Source organism: Tyto alba, unplaced genomic scaffold (genome assembly GCF_018691265.1).
Source record: "Tyto alba isolate M040663 unplaced genomic scaffold, T.alba_DEE_v4.0 Super-Scaffold_27, whole genome shotgun sequence".
Classification (NCBI taxonomy): Eukaryota; Metazoa; Chordata; class Aves; order Strigiformes; family Tytonidae; genus Tyto; species Tyto alba.
Window position 1 is genome coordinate 4,417,727 of NW_024881301.1, and position 23,399 is coordinate 4,441,125.

The window sequence follows — 23,399 nt, forward strand, 5'->3', positions numbered from 1 at the left end:
TTTTAATGAACCAAGTATTTGTTCACATCTTCATATACATTTTTCTTCCACAATTTGTAGTAACCTAAAAATATCCACGTCACTAAGAAAACAATTTAAAGAAAGTTTTTAAAAATTACACAGCAATAGAAATTAATATTCAGAAATGCACTGTAAATGCACTGATGGATAATGTGATTGCTGTTTGATGTGAGAAACCAAGATTGAAAAATACTAGAAATCTTTCAACAAATTGTATTAAATAATAGGCTATTGATCTTTAAAAAGTTGGTAAAAGATAGCACTTGAAATAGTCAACCACTACATAACCAAAATCTGTCCTTAGAAACAACATTTTTTCTCTATGAATTCTTCCCCTTACTATTTCTAGATGTGCAAGAGACCATAGTTAGTTCAGACACTCATACTTCACACAGCATTCCTGTTCAAGAGGGCCACAAAGAATTCAACATGTGCTCCCAAAGACTAGTTACATTACTTTGAAGCGCAATTAGGAAAAATATTTCTGATTTGCATAAGATGACTATGGAAATATTTACACAAGACTTCATTTTTTTTTACATTAAAAATATCTCTAGTGGGATTCGGCTATATTGCATAGGCTTTCTAAATGTCTAGAGACTCATGCATATTTCAAATATTTGCTTTTTTAGTTAAATAGGTGGTTAGCAAAATGAAAAGGAGGTTGTCATCATTTTAGTGGACTTCAGCACAAACTCTCCAGATATAAAAAAATACAGCTTTATAACTTAGTAACTATTTTCCTTCTTTAAAGAATGGTTCTAGAAACCATGCTTACGGTTGGTACCTAACTTAGGAGAGATTAATCTCACTGAAGTCAGTGCAATTTTAGTGATACTTAAGATAATGAAGGCTACAGCATGAAGTAAAAATAGCAATACTTCAGGTATTATGGGGAGAGCATTTAACATGCTCAGGTTGCTTCAGAAAAGCGCTTGAAGCCACGGAAGGGGCCCTTTCTCCAGACAGCCTTGGATTTGGTCACGACTCCTGCGGGTTACTGGTGTTAATGCCAGTGGCACTGACCAGGGGCACTTCAGGTTATCTTTGGCAGCGGATCTAGTCATATTTCTGAAAGCACCTTTTGAAAAGCCTTTTCCTGATATCAGACTCAGAAACTTGTCTTCCAGTTCTTTTGAGATAAATTAATCTGCATATGCAACTGAAAGTTTCTTTTCCATTTTATAGAGTGGTAGGTCCGCAGACAACTCTTAAACTTTTCACTAACCTAACCATCGAAGCTGAAGAAGCAAAATTTGAGGGAAAACTACTGATTTGGTGGTCTAGCAAAAAAAGCTAGTCCCTCTGTATAACTCTACTGTATTTACATGGAAGCGATGTTGCTGTTACTGTACATATGATACAGAAATAAAATGAGATAGATACTATATTTCAGTATTTTGCTCCTTCAGATCATATTCTAAGCCACATTAAGGTATTATTAGAATAAGAGTCCAATAGAGCTGTTTTTGTGGGAAAATAAAAGCCAGATTTAATTAAGATCATAGAATCATAAAGACTTTTTCAATTAACACATTCAAATAAACTTTCAAAATATCAATGCAAAATACATTGACATATGAAATAACAATTCTCCACACTGCTTATTAGCAAATTTATATTGCTCCCAGGTGTTTTTTTCTTTTCATGAAGGACTACCAGTGTCAGTGATACAATACTTGCTATTGCCTCCCCACATCACAAAGCTACTAAGACTTTATTTTGCTGCGGCAAATTTCTGGTCATGCTCCTCGCCATGAGAGTAACAGGATGGCAGGCCATGGCAGAGTGTTTTAATGAAAACTTCAGAAAGCAATGAAAATGTATTGTGCTTATATGATTATTATTTATAACTATTGTTGGTGATGGGAGAAATGATTGAAAGTGCTGTTCTGTAGCGCTTCTTGAATTACATGCAAAATAAAGTGATGCATTTGAAAGTGCTTATTTAGTCTTGAGTTGACTAATTATTAATTACATTCTTTTCCTGTCTTGTCAGTGAGGGGCTATTAACTCAATGACATTAATTCGTGCTGATACTGTATGCACACAAGTATCCCTTCTCACGGCTCCGCCCAGCAATGAGATCTCTCTCCAAAAAAATTAGTATCTGTTTGTAAACTTGTAGTGCTCGGTGGAGAGAAAGAAATAAATTTAAAGCTAACTTCAACTTTCCCTTCACTGACAAAGTCCTGCATTTGGCCTTGAAGCGGGGCACCCTTCAGAGATCCTCACACAAGTAGGAGTCCCTGAAACTTTAGCGCTATTTCCTAGTTATAAATAATAACAATATTCTTGGTGGGTGGCAGCTAACGAGTGTTGGTGCAAAAGGCAATTTGGACAGGAAGGGGCGCTGGCAGAGGCCTTACTGACTGGAGTACTGCACAGTGCTGTACTTTGTCACTCTTCTCCGGGAGGTGCCGGGGGACGCCGTGCCCATTGCCTGGCCAAGGTGACAGTCAGCACTGAGCATCTGACCCGCGCTGCTGAGGCCCCCAAGATTTGCCCCACCTAGGCTTGTCCCCCCTAGGCTTGTCCCCCCCAGGCTGCTCATCCCAGACCCTGACACTACCCTTTCAGTGACCACCACGTTGTGGGCATTTGATAACTCCGAGGGAATATTTATTAAGCTGCCTGGCATGCCAGAGGCAGGCCTGAACACCCTTTCTGTCACCACCACATTCGACCCGTCTACCAAATCGGGAATGCTCAGAGAGGTCGGGAGCCGGGAGTTAGGTGCTATTACTCTTTCTGTGACGATAACGTTGGACCCATCTGTGAGATCTGGGATATCTAGCATGCCACGCAAATCAGAGGCCGACGCAGGACCGACAACCCTTTCTGTTACAACAACGTTGGATGCACGCAGAGGGTCAACGCAAAGAGAAGGGGAGCCAGAGGTGTAGGTCTCAGTCACCGTCATGTTGCCGTGGAGCAAAGGATCTGGCATGGGCCTCGGGGGCTGTATGGTTGACCCAGATGTGTAGGTGTTTTCAGTAACAACCGTTGTAGTGCCGACCGGGGGAGGCATTGGTGCACATCCATTGACAATGATGGTGGTTCCAGGTGGCGGGAGGTTTAGATCACTTTCAGGGTTGGGAAAGGTGACGTTAACGCATGGCCAGGGTGGGTTGACGTCAGGGAAAGGTTCGATCTCTTTGCCCAGACAGATCTCTGCCAGGGTCTTGAATTTTGGTCCTAATGTATCCAAATATGTTTCGTCTGTATCTTCTCCAATGAAGCTGCAGCAACCCACAGAACCAACAGGAGTACCGACTCCTTCATGATCATATATTAATAGGCAGTCATTTGCCGGCCGACCTTCATCTTCATCTGCATACACAAATGCTTTCTGTAGTTGCAAAATCAGAAAAAAAAAAAAAAAAAAAAGTATAACACAGTGAGACCCAGCTGACTTGAAAAACAGGACATCAACCGAACAAATTATATCATCAACATGTTTGTGACCTTGAAATAAGTATTATTCAAATGCTACCGATATTTTATTCTTGTTTCTGCAAACACTTAACATCTCAAATTTGGTCTTCCATCAGGGGGTCTGACTGGGGGGTGAAGGGAGAGAGTGAAAGGAATGGGGAAACAAATGTACACTTTGGGCAGCAATATCCGGATGAAGTGGTGGGAAGAGGAGTGAAGCAAGATGGTGAGGGAAGCAGTGGAGAGGCCAGGACAGAGGGGATGGGATGGAGGGCTGGCCACAGCGAGGAAGGCTTTGTGAGCCCAGTGGAAAATCCATTTTGAGCAGAATGGAGATCACTGATTTGTGATGTCTGTGGTGATAGTGGGGTGGTAAGTACAGAGGGGTCAGGCAGGAAAGAGGAGAATTTAAACTGAGTGAGGGGTGATCTTGGAGGAAGCAGTGAAGGGCAGAAGGGGAGGCCTGGGCAGGAGAAGCAGAGGGTTTGGAGATTGAGATGGTCAGTAGAAGGGGTAGTCTATGGTGACCTATGGCTAGCAGTCAATACATAGTGCTCCCAGCCTAGGCAGGGACATTGTGGTCTGGGAGAAGTCCATTCTCAGGACTTCAGGACTGCTCTGTCCCCTCTTCCACTGAATCTTGTATAGAAGTTTCAATATGCATGGAGTTATTTTGTATTTCCACCATGTAACTTGGGGAGGAGAATCTAACAGTAGGCTCACAGGTATAATACAAAGATCAGGTAATTACCTCAGAGAAGTAGTTGTCTAGGAAGGCCATGTTCACTCCTCCTTCTCGATACTCTTTTATTGTTCCTCCAATTGGTCCTTTTGTGTCCCCTGTTCCAGAAATTCCTCCAGCTGTTCCATAACCAGTACCGGTGCCATAGCCAACTCCTGTAGTTTCTTCAACACCAGAAGCTACTCCTCCTCCTCCTCCATATGTGTTTGTATATATGTCTGAAAACAGAATAAGAAAAGTTATTCTTCCTGTGCTCTGTGAAAATTTACACAGAATTTGACAGTGGTTCTTACAAATAGTACAATGAATGATGCTACTGAGTTTCTAAAGGAAATTCGGACTAATTTCAGTCACAGATCCATGCACATGTGCCAAACATTGAAACTGCAATAAAAATTAAGCGCATATTAGCAGACATCTAAGACTTTGATTTTGTTCTGCTACATTTTCATATGTGCTTTAGAAAATCAATAGTTCACTTGTGTAATTGGCTGGAGAGATTCCTGTCTGATGTACATCTAGGTGCCATGGGATTTGCATTAGGAAATCAGATAATATTTATGGATACTTCTGCAAATAGATAAATGTGTATTTATGATCACTTTGGGGTTAAAATTGTTTTGCCTTAAACTCTTTTCTAAAAGAAATAACTTTGTAACTCCGTTCACATTTCTAGTGGTTAGATTGTTAAGGGTGATTTGGGAAAACAACAGTTGACCATAATAACCACCAGTGTTCATAATGCAGAATGAAAATTACCTTTACAATAAATTATAAAGTCATACCTACAGGGTTTTATATTTTCCAGGTTTTTTCATATATGATAAAAAGGAATGAATGGTCTTAAAATTCAGCATGTAATATAATAAAACAATTATATACAGTAGTCTTGGCTATGGTCACATTAAGAAACATAGGCTAAATTGTATTGTTTTTTCATTTAATCTCTTTAGTCTCAGTTTACAGAATTTGAATCAGGGGCTTTCACTGTGTTGGTACTGAACAGTGGAAATAAAGTAAATCACATGTGTAAGTCTTAAACTTTTAAATTGTCATGGCAGCAGAACTTCGCTGAGAATGAAGACTCTTCATTCATGTTTATGCCCCCAAATGTTCTCTTTTTATTTTACGTTAAGGATGAGAACATTTTTGAATAACCAATAGTCATCAGAGAAGTTGTGTTGCAGAGTGACACTTCTTCCTGTCAGAAGCTAGTGAAAATGGATTTGTGCTAGCATCCTTCCTTCCTGTTGTGGAGTAAGGAATGGGGAAAAAAGAGAAAATGGCACAGCAGAGCTTGACTTATTCTCTATGGCCATTGAATTCCTGGGAGAACCTTGTCTCAGAAGCATAAATTTATTGTGTTGTGTACCAGCTTTCTGTCTAGGCTAGCGTACACATGGTCAGTAATTAACTGGCTACTTGACGGGTCCTATTCTTCCTTGTGGGAAGCAGAGCCTGGAAATAGGGAAGAACTGAAACTTTCACCACTGAGTTATGAAAGAAAAATTATTTATTTTGGCCTCAAGATTGATTTCTGATAAAATTGGTGTCTTGAAAAGACCCTCCATTCACTATCTGAAATGATAAAGAAACATTGCCTGAGATTTGAAAGCCTTTGCAGATTTTTCGAAATAAATGTAGTTTGCAGAAATTAATCTGCTCAAAGGCTTAAACCTCAGATCTTTCATTCATACTGGAAGTCCTACTAGTATCAGTTTGACTATCTATAGATGGAGGATTGAAAGGGTTGGGTTGTAGCTGGGAAACCAAAGTGCTCTTTGAATCAGAAGACATGAAGTTCTGAAACAGAGATTTATGACAACGCACATAGAAAATTTTAGGATCTGCTTACCAGAGGGTTCACCAAAATCACCTCCCGCAGCTGTTGTTGGGGCAAGAATGTGTGAGACATCCTGGAAGACAACATTTTGACTCCTTGAATTATGAATTTGAAATTTCCATATGAAGACCAAGACTTTGTGAATCATGAAAAGGAATTATCAATCTAAACTGTTAACAATAGCTATTAATTACCATCTCCATAAAAACCTCCCAAACTCAGAGGAGTCCATCCAAGTTTTGTTAATTGTCATGGTAAAAGGGGATCAGTGAAGATGGTTTGTTTTAGCTTGTCCTACTTCATGCTGAAAAAAATCGTTAGTTACTGCATTTCAGCTGAGGGAATAGTAACACCAGATTGTTGGGCCAAGGTAACTGAACACAACTTAAAACACACAAACTCCATCTGTAAATGTTGAGAATCATCTTCCACATCTGCCTGGCTGAACTTGTTGACAGTGCCAGGCTTCTTTTAGAAGATAACACAATGCTACAATCACTTTCGTGCTTCTAGTCAAATGCAGTCTTTTCTTTAAGTATGAGTTACTGTGGGATTTAGGAACAGGGGATGTACTGACCCTGTCTTCAGGCTGTGCACCTTCTATTCCCCAGGGATGAATTGCCCCTTCTGTGCATTCAGGTACAGGTTCAAATCCAGTTCCAACTCCACCTACAGCGCCAGGTCCACAGCCACAACAGTCGCTCATTGACATCAAAATTGGAATCACTTAACAGGAATGAAACAGGAAACATGGATTTAGGACATTTCTTCCTTGCAGGAATAGCTGCTTTTCCCAGAGGGCAGGTACTCAAGAACCTCTGCAAATATGTGTTTTAAAATGTTTCAAACCAAACAGCCTGCAAGTCTGGCTTTCAGAATCATTAGCTGCTTTTGGAAATGTATGTATTTGAAAATACAGAATAATTTGTACCTTTAGATACAGCAGAGCAAAGTGGGGGTGGAGTAGGGCTGTTACTCCAAATTTATGCCTATACACCTGGGAACAGACTTTGATCTATCTCAACTGAATGAATGTGAGTTGCATATGAAAATTAAACAAGCAGAACCAGTCTTGCTACATGTAGCATTCAGTGATATTCATTCTTGATATATACGCATGCATTTGCCTCTTCAGATATTTGTAATTGGAAAGAAATAGACATATGAGAATTCAGTGGAGAGATATTCATCTGGCTACAGTGATCTCTGGCTAAGGCTCCAGTTGCATTTTTCACATCACGTATACATAATGTTTGATTTGAAGAAAACAATAGAGGCAAACCCCAAACCCCACTTTAAACAAATGATTACATAGAGTGAGTCAGGTTTCCCAGTGTGCTGTATTATGCTTCGTTGTTTCAGTGTTGGAAATTGTTGATTGCTTTAAATGCCAACATTGAAAAGATTGCTCATTTTAAAAAGGGACTGCAATAATAATTCTGGCTGTTTTTAGGTCCTTAACGTAGATGGCAAAGTCAGTAAGCTCATATCACTGCGGAGGGAGTGGAGAGAGAAACAGCTGCCTATACCAGACTAAGCAGAGCATCTAAAACTCTCAGTTTACCATCAATGTGAACAGAAGAGAAAAAGGGAAAGGGCTATACAGTGTACAAAGTTCTACCTCACCCTGCACAGCTAAGGACACATTTAGTCCAGACTACCAACTAGGAGAGAAGATTTCCAAAGGCAGAAAGACAGTCTGTCCTGCAATATTAACCACCTGGGAATTACAAACAAATCAGCCTTTTGCAGCTTCAAAATTTTGTGTTTGTTGATTCCTACTAATCAAAACAAACATCCCTCCTCAAAGAATTAGGGGAAAAATCCATTTCCTCTGGTTTTGTAGTCAGTATTTCTGCACTGGAAAATTTTAGATGTTGATTGTTTGATGCCCCCACCATGAAAGAAAGATGATCGCATCTGATTGTGGTGGTAATTGCTTGCATACAGTCTAACTTGAGTCATTCATATCCCTGAAACTCATATTTCTTAAAAAATACTAGGACGAATGAATGATCTGTTTTGATCCTGTTATCACAAATGCTATTTGTTTTTAATAGATGTAATGTTTGGCAGCAATAGCCAAAAGGTTCAAAATTTAAGATTATTGTATTTATTGTTCTACAACTTTCTTTAAGTTCAGAGGAAGCTTGTTCTTTGCATCTTTTAATACCCAGCTTGGAGCTGATACTTGTCAATTTCTTTTAGTAATTTAATGGAAGCACAAACTGCAAAGTGTAAGTTGTGACAGGGACAGCTCTTGCCCAAAATCTTCTGAATCTTCTACTAAACATTTTTACCCTTTCTGATGGTTTGACAACTGGATAATACCTTAGGAAACAACCCCTAAATCTTAGGAAGGAAATAGTTATTTCTGAATGAAATATGTATATAAATATGTAGAATACAAAATATATAGAAATTCTTATAACTTAAAAGACATTTTTTTTCTGTTAAATGGCCCATGGGAGCCAACAGGTTAGCAACCAACCAGAAAAGTTACCTTATTTACAAGAATTTTAAAAAAATACACTTTTCAAAAAATTAATAAAATTGTTTTCTTAATTTTATACTTACAAACAAATATTAATCCACCAAGAAACATCAGGCCAATGGCAGCACCGCTAAGTGTGGTAGAAGATGGTAGAACTCTGCCATAATTCCCACTTCCACTATAACTATCATCAGTGGCTGCAGTATATCCTTCATCACCTCCACCGTACCCATCAGTGTAACTCTGCCAGTCTGTTTGGTCTTCAGTTCCTCCTCCAGGTCTAACCTCACCATTACCACCACCTCCTTGATCTGGTCCTATTCCTCCTTGGCCTCCTCCAACACCACCGACACCACCGACACCACCGACACCACCACCGCCAGCACCACCAGCACCACCAGCACCACCAGCACCACCAGCACCGCCACCACCACTGTAACCACCACCACCGCTGCTGCCACTGCCACCACCACCACCGATGATCACTATTCTTGTGGCCCCACTGGTGCAGTAATTACGACTATCGCACTGACAAGCTTGCACAGGAATTATATGTGGTTTAGAGCAGCGCCGGCCTTGGTTATCTCTTACGTTGATATAGATCCTATAAAGGTAAAAGTCCATGTTCTGAGTCATTAGTTCTGCAGAGGAAGCTTTGGTTAAAAACAAAAAAAAAGAAAAAGAAAAAGAAAAATATTTAGATTAACGTATTGACTATAAATACTATACAAATCTATAATATTTGTGAGTAATGTTCATAGAGCAAAATGAAGACTAAGAGGTCCCATTCTAAGATCTTCAGTTACTTACATGTCTACAGTACTTATTCAAAGCTGAAACTTATGATATTCCTCTATGCTAGATTTTCTTTTGAAAAACCTGAGCCAGATCAGTCTAGTCATCACTTTTTAACCTGAGAAATATAATGGGGGCAAATGTGCTTTTTTATATCTACTGCTGCTTTTCCTGATTTTTATTTGCACAATGGTGAACATGAAAATTCCGTTTTATATGTTTTTTTCTCTCACAAAGAATTTACATGTGGTTTTCAAAAGTTTTTTCAGTAGTTTTAAAATATTTAAAGCTACACATTTGCATCTGTTTATGACAAATAGGAGACACAAGAGTAGTTGTAATTGTGATATTTAATATAGTCTTCTATGCATACAGTAAGTTATGAAAATTCTGTCATTTAGTAATGTATGAGTTTTGATTAATTCATTAGTTTGTTATGTCCTATTGGAGGAAACTGGAAAAGCTTCACTGAGCACTGACTAAACTGTTTTTCTTAAAAATACAAGTAGGTGGAATTTATACAGTAAATTGCAAAAGCTGTGATCTTTATTTGCCGTTTTCATATAACTCTCATAAAAGTAAAGCTCTGTGAACTAATAACTTTGCACTCTAATAAATAAATCTGAGAGTTTTGTCATAAGCTTAGAATTTCTAGATAATATAGAAATAAAAAGGTATCAAATTACTCCTTTTGAATTACCTGATTAATTTTGGACCAATAGAGATGCTTATCATAGCTACATTCAAATAAAGTAGTTTTACTGCTCTATTTTTATCAGTATATTTTTAGTTTTCTTTAAAAGATGATAACTAGATAAAACATGTGTACTGATTCTGATTCTAGTTCTAATATGATTATATATATATGGAAATAGTATATATATATATATAAGAGCAACTTCTTGGATTCATATGATCATAAAATCACATTTAAGTGAGATTAGAATAGATTCTAATAACTCTTGTTTGTTATTAAAAAGTTATACTAATCTCTTATCTTAGATAAGAGTTTATTACTATGGTTTATTCTGTTGTAAAATGTAGGTTCATTTACCGTTTAGTGATCTGATAATCCATGTAGTTTGAGGTTCACCATGTATGCTGAATGTAAAGGGGAGACCATATTGTTCACCGTCCATAGCCTTTGCTGTGATAATCACTGATGGGGAATGCATACATACTTTCCTTAATTCAGTATTAATAGTTGGGCAATTGTCATTGATGTCTTGTATTGAAAGCACAATGGTGCCAGTAGCAGTATATCGAGGAGCCCCTGTAAAAAGAAGTTATCTGTGGTTCAGGAGGGGATATTGATACTATAAATAATGCAGTTCAGGTGGGAAAACTAGAAACAGGAAAAAACATGGAGAGAAATCTGGAAGAAAGAGGGTTTTGTTTCAGAAAATTTAATCTCTTTTCTTACCTCTGGTGATAGCCAGAACCTCTGCTTTGTACTGCCCATTGGTTACATATACTGATTCCCAGTCAATAACTTTGTTCAGTGTGATTTCACCAGTGTTTTGATTGATTCTGAACCAGGCACCCGGATCACGTCCTATACTATATCTGTATTTGGTGAAGTAAAAATACTCAGTATTATGTTATGAATATATATATTACATATTCATTTTGCAAATAATATTTGTCACATTGGAATATTTTTCTTTAGACTGCGCTAGGTCCCATTGCACTTCACCCTGTTCAAGCAAAATTCCTGTAGACTTCAAAAGATGCAGACCAGAAAATTATTTAGGAATAAAGTAAATGCATGGGAGTCCCTTATGTTTTGAAAGTGGTATCACAGTCTAAAAGTAAAATCTTTCTGGACCCTGTAAACCTTTGCTAGAACCCTTGTCGATATCAGTAGTTAAATCCGGAGATCTTCCTATAACATTCTACAGTTGTATTTGCTATAACATTTCTCTGTTTTATGAAAACTTTTCAAACCTTTGTAAATTGTATGTATTTATTTCTACATACATTAAAAAGCAAATTATGGCACCATTAGTTTCAGCAGAAATTAATGTCAAATAATTTTAAGGGTTTTTTAACTACAGAATGAGCTGGTAGTGATCTCTTCTATTGTGATTGCATATTGCCCGTTATTGGGGTTTTCTGCTTGCTTTTATAGAGATGCTAACAAATTCATTACTTGTAGCAAACATTTCAAGAAAAGATATTTTTAGGCTGGGTTAGAAAAAAAATTGGTCCTGATTTATTTAAGTTACAGCCTCTTAGAAAAATGAAATTTTCTTTGTCTTGTGCACAAGGGTAAGAAAAGTAGGACAGGAAGCAAGGCAATCATAGCATAAAAATGGACTCAAGTATATACTATTCTATTGCTATTATTTTATTGCTAACCCATTAAAATTTTTTTAAGATGTTTTTTAAAGCACCCTTTAGAAAACCTATTTCTCATCCCATTGAAATCTCAGTTAAAAGAATTATTCCATCCAGGGAGTTAAGCAGATAAGAGCTTACGCAACATTTGATGCAATAGCCCCAGTGTCTTCATCGATGGCTGTGTATATTCCCACAACATCATTCACTCTTGTGTTTTGTCGTACAGAGAACACAACTGTAGATGGACGAAACTGTGGTGGTTCAACGACATTTACTACTTCTACTACGAGGGGTGATCCATACACCTGGAAGTCACGTGCAACAGAGTGGTGGAAGGCAGCTACATTCCTGACACCAATAACCATTGAGTGAGTTTGGAATTGTTCATAATTTAGTTCCTAAAAGATAAACCACAGAGAACTAGTTAGTAAATAGAAGTTCCTTTAATTTTATTTAAATATTTTCTATTTTAAATGGCTAAGTGGCAGTGTTTTTACTGCTTGTTTAATTTTGTTAACAATTAATTAAAACTATTTTAAGATGATTATTTCAACAGTTGAATCACAGTATTTATCCATACCTTAATTACTCTAAGGATGCCTTGATTTGTCGCTCGATCTGTAACTATTTCAAAGCAGTTATCTTCATTACCGGATATAAAGAAAAACTCTGCTAACCAATTGTCTGTAAACTCTTCATCAGCATCCAGAGCTTGTATCCGTAGCAGTTCTGAACTGAGTGAATTTTCTGAAATACTTGCTGAAAACTGGAATGACAGATAAATACCTATTAACAAACACTAAAATATATAATGTGAGAAAAAACTGGCTGACTGCAGAGACTTTTGAAGAATGTCCTGCCCTCAGTCCATGCCAATTTAATAAAAAATGTGTGTTCTGGGTAAACTGTGATTCTGGCTGCAGATCTGAAGAGCTGTATCACCTTAAGTGTTTGCAGAGGCAGTTTAGGGGAAATGGATTTGTGCTTTCAGTAAGAAAAGATCATACAACGATTGGGTTAATCTGCGTAATCTGGCTATACTGCACGGGTCTAGACACCTGAATGACTGGATTTCTCTGAATACAGAGAAATCAGTGTCAGGATTGACTTCTCTGAATATAAGAATAATCTATGTGTATGTTATCAGAATTGGTGCACAAGTGACAGACTGGATTTTGAGCACACTTCAAGGAAACTGTCCTCTTGATCTGGTGGAGCATCCAAATGTGAGAGCACTCTGGGTTAGTAAGGGCTCTGCTATCAACTGGGGTTTTGAACAGGTTTTTAAAATAGTGATGTTGCCTTTGGTATTAAAAACTTACAGAGCTTTGAGCGAGAGTTGGGAAGTTGTCATTGACATCAATAACTTTAATGTTACAGCTACAAAGGGATGATATTCCATCTGCAGCTCCATCCCGGTCTGACGCCTTCACAACAAGAGTGTAGCTACTGTGTTGCTGTTACAGAAAGACAAATGATCATGTTATAAGGACCACCTGTACATCTTAAATGTTATAAGTACTCATGTCTTGCTGTTATTTTTGAATGCAGGAATTTGCCTTAGACATTTTATTGTGACATATAGAAGAAATGCATTTCTCCCTTAATTTTTGTAAAACGCACATCCTTTTTTTTTTTTTTTTTTTTTCCCCCACTCTCATAACACATATACACCACAACATCTTGTTATTTAGCTTTGGAAAGGGAAATGTTACCTCTCTGTCGAGATAATTTGCAAGATGGAGTTCTCCAGTATATTTATTCATAATGAACATGGGTGGACCGGAAGGTTCCTGACTCTCTATCTTGAAGGCAATTTTAGAATTCAGGTGATTAGGTTCATCTGCATCTGATGCAATTATTTTCATCACCAGTGTGTCTAAGAATAAAAAGTAATAATTAAAAAAAAAAAATCAGAAAATCTGTTTTGTTCCTGAAAAAAACTCATCAAGACAATGCTAAATCTTGGTGTATAAAAATGATAGAATACTATCTGTTCATTGACATTTAGAAAGTAAAAACAAAAGTTAAATTTTGTAGTACTGATTCTGATTGAGTGTTAATGACTTTAAAATGCATTAAAAATTAAGGTCAGATGGAGTAATGCCGATTTTCACTGAACTTCTTTAAATCACCAGAGGGACTGTGTAAAAACAAAAAGTACTGAGCTGTAGATATTAATATAAGAAGTCTCCACAGTTTTAAATGAGAATTTCTAGAAAGTAGAAAATGAGCATTAGGCACCATTGCCTCAGTGCTAATTGCATGTCTAATGTTGATTGTTGTACTTTTGGTAAAAAGAACCATTTTAATGGTTTCAGTAAGGGTTTATGTAGTAATATTCTAGTGCAACTGCAGTACTCAGGCTACAAATACAAATATTTGAAATAGAAAAAACGGGAAAAAACATATTTTATATACCCTCAAAGGAAATAAGTGTAGGTGTAAATGTTAATATTTTTTTAATGAGAAGGAATGAACTGATTTATTTTAAATTTTCACATCTGAAAGAATTTGCATGATGGTATGATTAGAAACTGGAACATTCAATGTTCATGTGTGGGAGGAAAGGGGGAAGGAAGCATCACTGCTCAATTTTAGGCAATAATCTCAGGCCCTGGCTTGAAAAGCGCTTGGAGAAGCATCAGCCACTCCTTCCTCTGGAGCAGTCCTGGCCAATATACGTCGTTGCCTAATATAAAGTAGAATGAGCACCCCAGGCTGATATTAACTGTATTCTGGGAGCTTCACTTCCTATACTGTAATAGGCATAACATAGTTACTTACTGTCCATACTGCTTTCTTCAACAGATCCTGTAAATACAGTTTGTGCAAATATAGGAGGGTTATCATTTATATCCAGAACTCTGACTCGAAGTTCAAGAGGTGGTTCCAAATCTACACCGGTCACTGAGTGTTTAGCAAAGCAACGTATCTAGATAAAGACATTTACTCATTTTAAAACCAAAAATAAATTAAACAAAGTAACAATCTGAAATAAATGAATTTGTGTCCTTCTGCTTTCCCTGCCCCACCCTGGATCCATCGTTATAAAGGTAAAAGAAAAAGGGGAGTACTTACAACAAATACTGGAGTTATTTCCCTATCCACTATTGATGTTATATTAATTTCTCCTGTTCTTGGGTTAACAACAAATATTCCATAGGGTGCACGATCAATTCCAACTCCAGAGATGCTGTATGTGATTGGATGGTTTTCTTCACAATCTGATCGGATCTACAGTAATAGATAATAATTTATGCAGGCTTAGTGAGGACACCAGCAGGGCTTTTTTTCTTATTAGTAGTTCATGTAAAAAATTCTATCTAATTTCAGTTTCTCAACCACATATCACAAGGTTCAAAAGACAGAACCAATGGAAGTCTCTTCTAGAAAACAGTCAGTCTAGAGATTCATCTCTGCTTAAGTGCAGGACAGATTTTCTATTTTTCTAAGTCTTCTGGCAGGGAAGTAGAGAATTTCCAAGAGTATCACACTATGGCTGGACCTCAGTAAGGGTACAGTCATGATGAGATGATGGGAAGGCATCTTCTTTTCTCTGTTCCCCATAAAAGTCATGCACTATCCTTGAACTTCTGCTCAGGGTTTCTCAGGGTGAAAAAGAAAAAAAAATATTGTGATGTAGTACACAGATGCTGCATATGAAGAGACTGTGGTTGGAACTGTCTAGAAAGTAGACTGACGGCAATGTTCTTGAAGCCTTTGGTCACCCCTCAGCAGCCACGTGGGTTCACCATATGAGACTGTCTCAGCAGAGCTGGAAATACTGCATCATCTTTCTTCTATTCTACATACATTACTTTAGCTGCTCTAAGCAAATATACTTTTAAATCTCTGCTTTTATCAGCCTCTCTTTAGGAAAACTTCCTTGTCAGTGAACACTTTTGTTTTTCTTTCTACTTACTCTGGCAATTGGATTCCTTTTAGAATTATCTTCTCCTTCTCTACAAGCTGCAGCAAATTTGATCCATTCACGTTTTTGTCTTCTGAAGGTTTTCCATCTTGCCATTCCATTTTCATCCCATTCTTTTACCTTTGACAGAGAGTTCCAGTATCATATGACCATTAACCTCAATCCATTTTAAATCAATACAGACATTTAAAATTTCCAACAATAAGGAGAAAAGGGATTTTTATAGATCATGTGCTTTTTTATATGTCTGCGAGTCCCAAACTCTAAGACTGTACATGCTTACTTTAAAATTATTCCTGTGTATGAGATACACATTTAGGTTCAGGAGAACTTCTCTTGAGAGGCTGAGCAGGTTATTACCTGCAACTGTTTAATATTTAAATATGTTTCCAATCTTCAAGTTCAGAAATGCCTTAGTTCAGTATTTTCCATTTCATTTTTTCATTAGTTACATTTAATTTGATCAGAAATTCAATTTATAAAGAAATGTATATTACCTCTACATGAAATCCTGTGCTGAAATCCAAGAGTACCTGCAAGAACAATAAGAAGGCTGGCATATAAAAATGCAGGGCAAAATGCAGTAAGCAAAACCAAGCTGCCACACATTGCTATACTGCAGGACTGGAGCAGTACTTTTTCTCAAGTCTATTGCAGTAGCCTATCTAGGCAGCAGCTACAGGATTTCCATAAATAACTTTTTGTTCAATTCATTTTTTTCTATATCCATCACTTGAATTCCTTGACAGTTAGCACCTTAAAAATTAATTCTGTCTTTCAAGGCAGAACTTTAAGTTTGAATGAATGTCCAATAGCAAATTTAAGTTATAGCTACATCAAAATATAGCTTTCATACAGATTTGTAGGTTGTAACACCTCAGCTGGAGTCAGAAGTGGTTGCAAGAGTTGGTATTAAAAAGTATGTACAGGAAAATAGAAAAGGAGTATTTATTTATTTTAAACATTTTATTCTTTATTTTTTCTTATTCAGAAAGTCCACAGTAGACCTGGAGTACTTAACTATGTAGTTTAACCAAAAAGAATGAAAATGTTTTCTTGAAACTTCCCACTGAGATTGAGGAGGTTCAGTGTAAGATGGAAAGCCAACTGCAGTCGTTGGGCAGATATCCCTGGAGTGCAGTGGACTTTGATTTGAAGTCTAACTATGCAGCTAAAGTCTTGGGTAAATAAAGGTTGCGGGATTAGATGCAGTATGTAATTACTTTAAAATTAAAATAATAGAGAATCCTCAATTTCTTGATTAGCACAGTTTAAAAGAAGTCACAGTTTAATTAACCTTTTTCCTAAGTAAGGTGTGAAAATGAAGTTCACTTGGTGAATGTACCTCTTCAGAGCATCTCTTTTGGGTTTAGGACCTGCCTCTGCTCTCTTCAGGTGATAAAAGGTGAAGAATATGGGATTTTAAGGACTGGATTCTTGCTTTGTTTGTCATTGGGAGAAACAAAATATCCAGGTGACTCAAAAAGTGTTGTGGAGCTTCCCTTTTCTCACCAAATGTGGTTAATAGCTGTAGCTATAAAATTTCCACTTTCCTTATCATTTCCTGGTACTGTTCAATAGCTTTTTTTTTTTTTTTTTTTTTTGTCTGACATGCTTTATCTGATGGGTTTTATGTCAGTTATACTTGTATAAAATCTGTAACAATCTTTTTCTCTAGGGTAGTTTTACCTCATGGGACTTCTCTCACTTTAAATTTATTGCATTGTTCTGTCCAATCTGGAAGATGGGCACAGACTTTTTGCCACTTACTTCATGTTAAAACGGTCTCTTGCATGCAACAGATCAATGAACAGCAGCTCCACCCTCCTTCCTCTCTCTTCCCCCTTCTCTCCATTTACCTATATGCCATAAGAGGTCCACCATCTGTTTACAAAGCAATGTCTCCAATGATCTGATCTTGCCCAGAACATTCCCTGAGACCTTGGCACATAATGGATGCCCTAATCTGCTTCTGAATGAGGGCACTGAGACTGTGGATCTGCCCAACTAGTGCGCATATACTTTGAAATTTATCGGACTGTTTGTGGGCTAAGGGCTTTTCTCTCTTGTTTCTTTGAGCAAGCTATTGATGTAAACAGTTAAGAAAAGTACTCTGCAGGAAAATCATTAAAATATGTTAATGTGGTGCTAAAAGCATCAATACCTATTTTAATCTGAGTTTATGTCTTGGTGACTATTTAAATCTCCAGCTGCAGAATGGGGTTCAAATTCACGTGCAGCCGTTACTCATCTCAGAGAAGGGACAATATCAGACTCCATTTAAACTGTGGGGTTTTCTCATCCCAGTGGGAGCTCAGGCCTGTCCTTTTATAATCCCCCTTGGATCTTGGGGAAACAGGAGAGAGTGGAAGGGGCAGATTACACCCTCACTGGAGAACCTGAGTGATGAAGAGTCCACCAGAAATAGCACTGACTCAACATCTCTTATCAGTTGATCCCACCAACAAACCAAAGCCTCCTTTGGTAAGTACAATGAAATCCTCTCCACCCTTAGGCTGAAATCTCTTCTGGCATGCAAGCAATTGTCCTGACCCAGAAAAGTATGAGTATACACCTCCCAGTGCAATGTTAGTGAATCTTGTCTACTGTCTGCATACTGTGGCCTATTCTGTTATTTAACAGTGGAACAACTACCTCACATCCAGCCGCACCACTCTCATACTCAGCAGGCCTAACTGAAAAACTGTGTTGAGTATCCCTGAAATAAGAATTATGCCTGTAAAGAATTCTGTTCTTTAAAGACATGAATATTCATTAAACACTTGATTTCAGCCTATAGGGAGTTCTGTTTTCAAGCAGTAAAGAATATGCATTTTACACTGGTGTTTCATCCTTTGTTTTTGCACACCAGTAATGGGAATGTCAGGAATTTGTTCATCACTAATGCTGGGGATTGTAAATTTAGGCCCCATATTTCCACACTTTTCCTGTTCTGACCAAGGAAAAACCCATTCTGCAACATGTTGCTAATGGAAGGTCTTGAAAGAAGTCTTGATGGTTTTGAATCCCGAGTCCTTAGTACAGTTTGTGGTATTATTTGAGAAGGGTGATTGGATGAACTTGATACCTGCATTTGGTATGTCTCTCTCAATTACTGCTGTGTTATAGGAATGAGGGCAGGCAGACACCAGACAAAGTTACCTAGTTCACCAGCTAAACCTCAGCAATTCTGGAGTAACATCTATCCAACTTGATCCAGGGATGGAGGTTCTTCTGTCTCCCCAACTAATGTTTTCTGGTTCTCTACTATCACCAGCAATTAGAAGGCTCCCCCCACCCTGGCTGTCTATTTCTAATATCTCTCTGTGATGCAACCCATTTTTTTCTAGTGCTATTTCCAGCAGAGAACTACTGTCTCGTAGCAGCTAACTCCAGCATACTTCTAAGTAATGAACAATTTTCCCTTCTGAACTAGTTTTTGAGTGCAGTACTTTCTACAGGTTCAGTGATTAATGATAGTTAAAGCAATAGGAACCACTGGAATGTGTGGGATGCATCCTGAGGACCTTGGGGTAGGCAAGCTGATCAGAAAGATATCAAGATTTGTTGCCCTGTTAGTCTCTGAGAGACTGAAAAAATGGAGACTCTGCAGAGAAGCCAGAGGCCCACTGCACAAGCTGTTTTTGGTTTATGTTGGAAGGGGTGCAGGCAGGAAACATGCTTATGGTGACTGTCATTTGCACAGTGGCCTGTCTGAAAGCTTATTTCTTATTGTAATGATACAGAGCCCAAACCTTGTGTCCAAAATGGCACCTTAGAGTCACACCAGAGTTATTCTGGATTTATTCTGATGTAAATGGGAATTGAATTAGACCCATAGGATGTATATGGTTCTTTGTACCTTCAAAGCAATTTGCAAGCAAGAATTAACTAATCATTAATTGGCTGCCAAGCAATATTGTACGCAATTATGGAATCCTCCCTCCTCCACCTACTCAATCTAAATGACTGAACACGCCTTTAACATCTTCCCAGAATTATTCATATTGGATCTGCTTCTTTCTCTTTGAAGTCAACAGCGGTATTGTTATTGGCCTGGATGGGAGGAGTGCTGAGAACTCACACATATTATATTAGTCACCAGGGTGCCATGCTAGCTCCGGTTGTGTCAGCGTTTTGGGAGTTTTACGTCTTTCTTACTCAGCCAAAGCTCTGACTAGTAAAAGGTTGAAATAATGAACCCTTCGCTGTATTCATTCTGCATCTCTTTAAAAAATGATAAATCTGTGCATATGAAATAATGAGAAGCAGAGTTGAAACATAAGGCAAAACCTCATACTTTAAAAAGAAGCCATTTGATGTATATTTGTCTATACTTTTCATTTTCATAGGTCACTAATGAAAGTGCTTCTTCCAATTTAAAGGCGAAGTTTTTCAGGATTACTTTTCTGGCATTTTGTTTTCCAATTCTTCAAAAGTCAGGTGTTTCTACTGCTTCCTGTATTAGCAACTGATATCAATATTTTTATTGCACCAAGGATGGAGAATCCATTGCTATTTCAGAAGAAGTATGACAATGCTCATGTCAGTCAGAAGAATATATTCCAAAGTTTTATTAATTTTAAAATATGTTTATTCAAAGAACTGACCACTTTGGGAAAGTTTCTAATGAGATTGTTTCTGTTCTGCTGAGCCATACAGAAATAATGAATTTCCATACAGTAACTGAGCTTAACCATTAGAAAAATTAATGGAAAAGTGATTTCAATACAGGGTGTATGCCATTATCATTCAAATTTGAGTTTTTCAAATTTGAGTTTTTCAAATTAGTCATGCTAAGTCTCCTCAATAAATCTCCTCAATAAAACCTGAATTCTAATATGGTTTAGCATGCTCTAGCTGCAAATTCATCTTTGCTTACGGGCCATTTTTACTTAGGAGTGCAAAACTACAGATTTAAGAACCTGATCTTAAGTGATAATGCCTGGATATGGAATTGCTTTAGTTTCTATTTCTACAACAAAATTCTTTGACAGAAAAGCCTGCAGGTTCTTGGCTACATCCTGGCAGATGTTTCATATGCATAGGAAAGGAGAGGATTTGGCCCCTTTATGTTTTTATGTGCAACCAAGTTATGAGCAGGAGGTGTAACCATAGCCTAACAACTGGAAAAAAAAAAAAAAAAAAAAAGAAGCGTAGATAACATGGGAAAAAGCAGCTAGACAAAAGTGCATATAAGAGATGTGGTGAATTTACAATTATTGGGTGTCACATGATAGCTGGCAGGAGAAGAGTCATCCCTGATCAAACAGATTATTTCCATAAAACGTGTCTGTGCAAGTATCACAAACAGAACTCCCTTACTCATGAGAATAACGCCTTTGAAGTCACGTGAGTAAGGGTTGCAGAATCAGTCACACCAATGGTGAAATGCATATAGAAAAGTATTAGTTTCAAGATGGTAAGTTTTCTGTTTTTGAAAGTGTAGTAGTGCACTAAAATATGTATAACTCCACAGCAATTTTCTTTGATACAATTTTTTAACAATATGCTAACCAGACGCACCATTCAGACATGTGATTTTCATGAAAGATTAATTAAGCTGAAAACCAAGACTGTTTCTCAGAATACACTAAAATTGGATACATAATTTATAGTTTATTTAATCTCTACAGTCTGTCAGCTTTCTATAAAATGCTGAAAGATGTTATTAAGCTTTACAGGCCACCATGAACACTGCTGTACAGAAGAACACATAATAAGAACAACAGTTTTTTTCCTCTGGGTAGTAAAAGTTCAAATATTTGATAGTCATCAAAACATAATGGCAATTTTCACAATTGCTCCTTTTTCCTGACCCAACACATACCCTGCATCAGTCACAATTGTAACAATAATATACTGAAAGAATGAAAATTGCTTCAGAGTTGCTGAGAGAAAATAAAGCAGTAAAATAATTTTTGAATTGACAGATCTTAGATACAGTACAGTGAATTTTTTTTTTGAGCCTTGACGCATAAGGAGTATGCATCACCACGTAACTGAGTAAAACAAATAGTCACTAATGCTACATGAAAATTCAGAAGTGCTAGTGTGGTGTGCAACATGTCAAACTCAGAGACCTGTGCACTGTGTCAAACAAGCTGAAACTCATCCGAACCGTATCTTGATTTTGCCAACTTTTGTCGTTGTTTGCTTGGCAGTGCCCTGTGTTGTTTAGTTCTACTTTACTGACTGCAGAGCTGTCACCTAAAATTAATGGATTACTTTTTCAAAATAAGTTTTAAGTTTTCATGTTCTATAACAACAAAAAAATTTTTCCCTGACTATAACATTTCTAGAGGAGTCAGTAACAAGAAGTTAACAAACATTTACACTTAATAATACATTGTGTAAAGTCTAAAATTGTGAAAGCCACAAAAGGACATAAATGCAATAGAAATCCTACTCTTTTCAATCTTCAGGGCCTTAAACCTCTACCTAATTTCAGAAGAGCAGCACAGATGAGTAAAAACAATCCACGCAAAAATCAGGTTGCAGCAGTAGAAGGGCCTCCGTAATTATTTTATGCCCTTTCTGGGTAATTTCCGTACCTTGGTGATCACATTGTATAACAATGCCACTTGACCATAGCCACAACTTTCTTTTTATAGTGAGAAAAACAAACCCAAAGAGCGACACTTTCGTCATGCATTCATTTGCTCAGCACATGGCGGCTCAGGCACTAATGCACTACAAGGCAGGCATGCTTTGTAATGTGAAATAATAGGCCAAGTCTTGATTTTTACTAGCTAAGGTGTTCACTAAATTTCATGTTTTTCTCTTGAATACAGCTGTAGGATTTGGTCAGCTCTGAAACGCCCTTGCAAATCAGTTTAGAAAAAGAGATTTGCTTTTCATGTTCCCTCAACTGATTCAAAAAAATAAAGACATAGAATCAAATGATATCCAATCAAGTTATTAGGATTTTTATAATGATAAGATTTTGATTAACAACAGTGATTCCTTAAATAGTAGCCACAGACAACTTTCACCTGAAAAGTCATGCATTAAACATAGAAAGACATATATTGAACATCAACAGGCTACAAAAAGTCAAAAGCAAAAGAAATATTTGTCATCATTTAATGAAAACCTAAATTATTTGTATAGAATCTTCAGAAGTGCAGTTTAACATAAGCACACCTTTGTTTTTTGTGCTAAATGTCCCAGTATTTTTTTGGGGGGTAGATTACACTCTAAAATGTCTGCTGAGGAAGACGCAACTGGCATAATCACAGAGTTTGCAAGTATAGTTTTAAAATCTGACTTACCAATAAAAGGAACAGAAAAGCAGCTGTTCGGTGAGGGACCCAATCCATGGCATCTGACTTCTCAGATACAAGTCCAACTGAGTTATGGTTACAAGTCTGTTCCTTTTCCCCTCCCCCCCCCACCTCTGGTGTCTATTTAAAAAGACACTCAGTAGATGTCCTTATACTCAGCCCTTCAAGGTGTCTCTGCCTCCCTCTGAGGGAAGCACTGAAGATGCTGTATAACAGAGTGTCTTTCCCCACCCCAAAATCCTGGGCAGGTCTCACCTGAAACGCTTGACAACATCATTATTGCTTGCAGGTAAAATCTGAGAGACACGCCTTAATTCTTATTGCACTGAAACCCTTTGTTGGATACGAAAAGGTACGTTTTAAAAACAGAAGGCAAGCTTTGCTGAGAAGATACCGAGTGATTTATAAATTACTCACAACATAAGGAATCATTAAAATGGTAACTTATCATTGCTTTGAATGTAATTTGAATGCAGTTTTCTCTTTGCAGCAAGTATAATAGA

At 37.4% G+C, this 23,399-nt stretch overlaps 1 protein-coding gene across 1 annotated transcript; it reads right to left on the minus strand.

Annotated features, from left to right (window-relative positions):
• Positions 1 to 1,487: 1,487 nt before the first annotated feature.
• Positions 1,488 to 23,067, minus strand: LOC104362135 (desmoglein-1). Its single transcript, XM_033001126.1, has 16 exons — positions 22,885 to 23,067; positions 16,108 to 16,143; positions 15,602 to 15,730; positions 14,758 to 14,913; positions 14,464 to 14,611; positions 13,392 to 13,555; positions 12,999 to 13,133; positions 12,257 to 12,442; positions 11,815 to 12,074; positions 10,757 to 10,899; positions 10,388 to 10,606; positions 8,622 to 9,191; positions 6,622 to 6,770; positions 6,057 to 6,117; positions 4,211 to 4,419; positions 1,488 to 3,373 (listed from the first exon to the last, which is right to left on the minus strand). The coding sequence occupies exons 1-16, from the start codon at positions 22,930 to 22,932 to the stop codon at positions 2,387 to 2,389; spliced, it is 3,600 nt and encodes a 1,199-aa protein (XP_032857017.1). The 5' UTR covers positions 22,933 to 23,067; the 3' UTR covers positions 1,488 to 2,386.
• Positions 23,068 to 23,399: the final 332 nt, after the last annotated feature.

Excerpts from the sequence above, each read along its gene's own strand:
- LOC104362135 (XM_033001126.1), bottom strand. The coding sequence starts at position 22,932 with ATGGATTGGGTCCCTCACCGAACAGCTGCTTTTCTGTTCCTTTTATTG. Across the intron at positions 15,731-16,107 it reads GCACAGGATTTCATGTAGAG|GTAAAAGAATGGGATGAAAA; the intron begins GTAATATACATT and ends TCTCTGTCAAAG. Across the intron at positions 14,612-14,757 it reads AAATAACTCCAGTATTTGTT|ATACGTTGCTTTGCTAAACA; the intron begins GTAAGTACTCCC and ends GTCTTTATCTAG.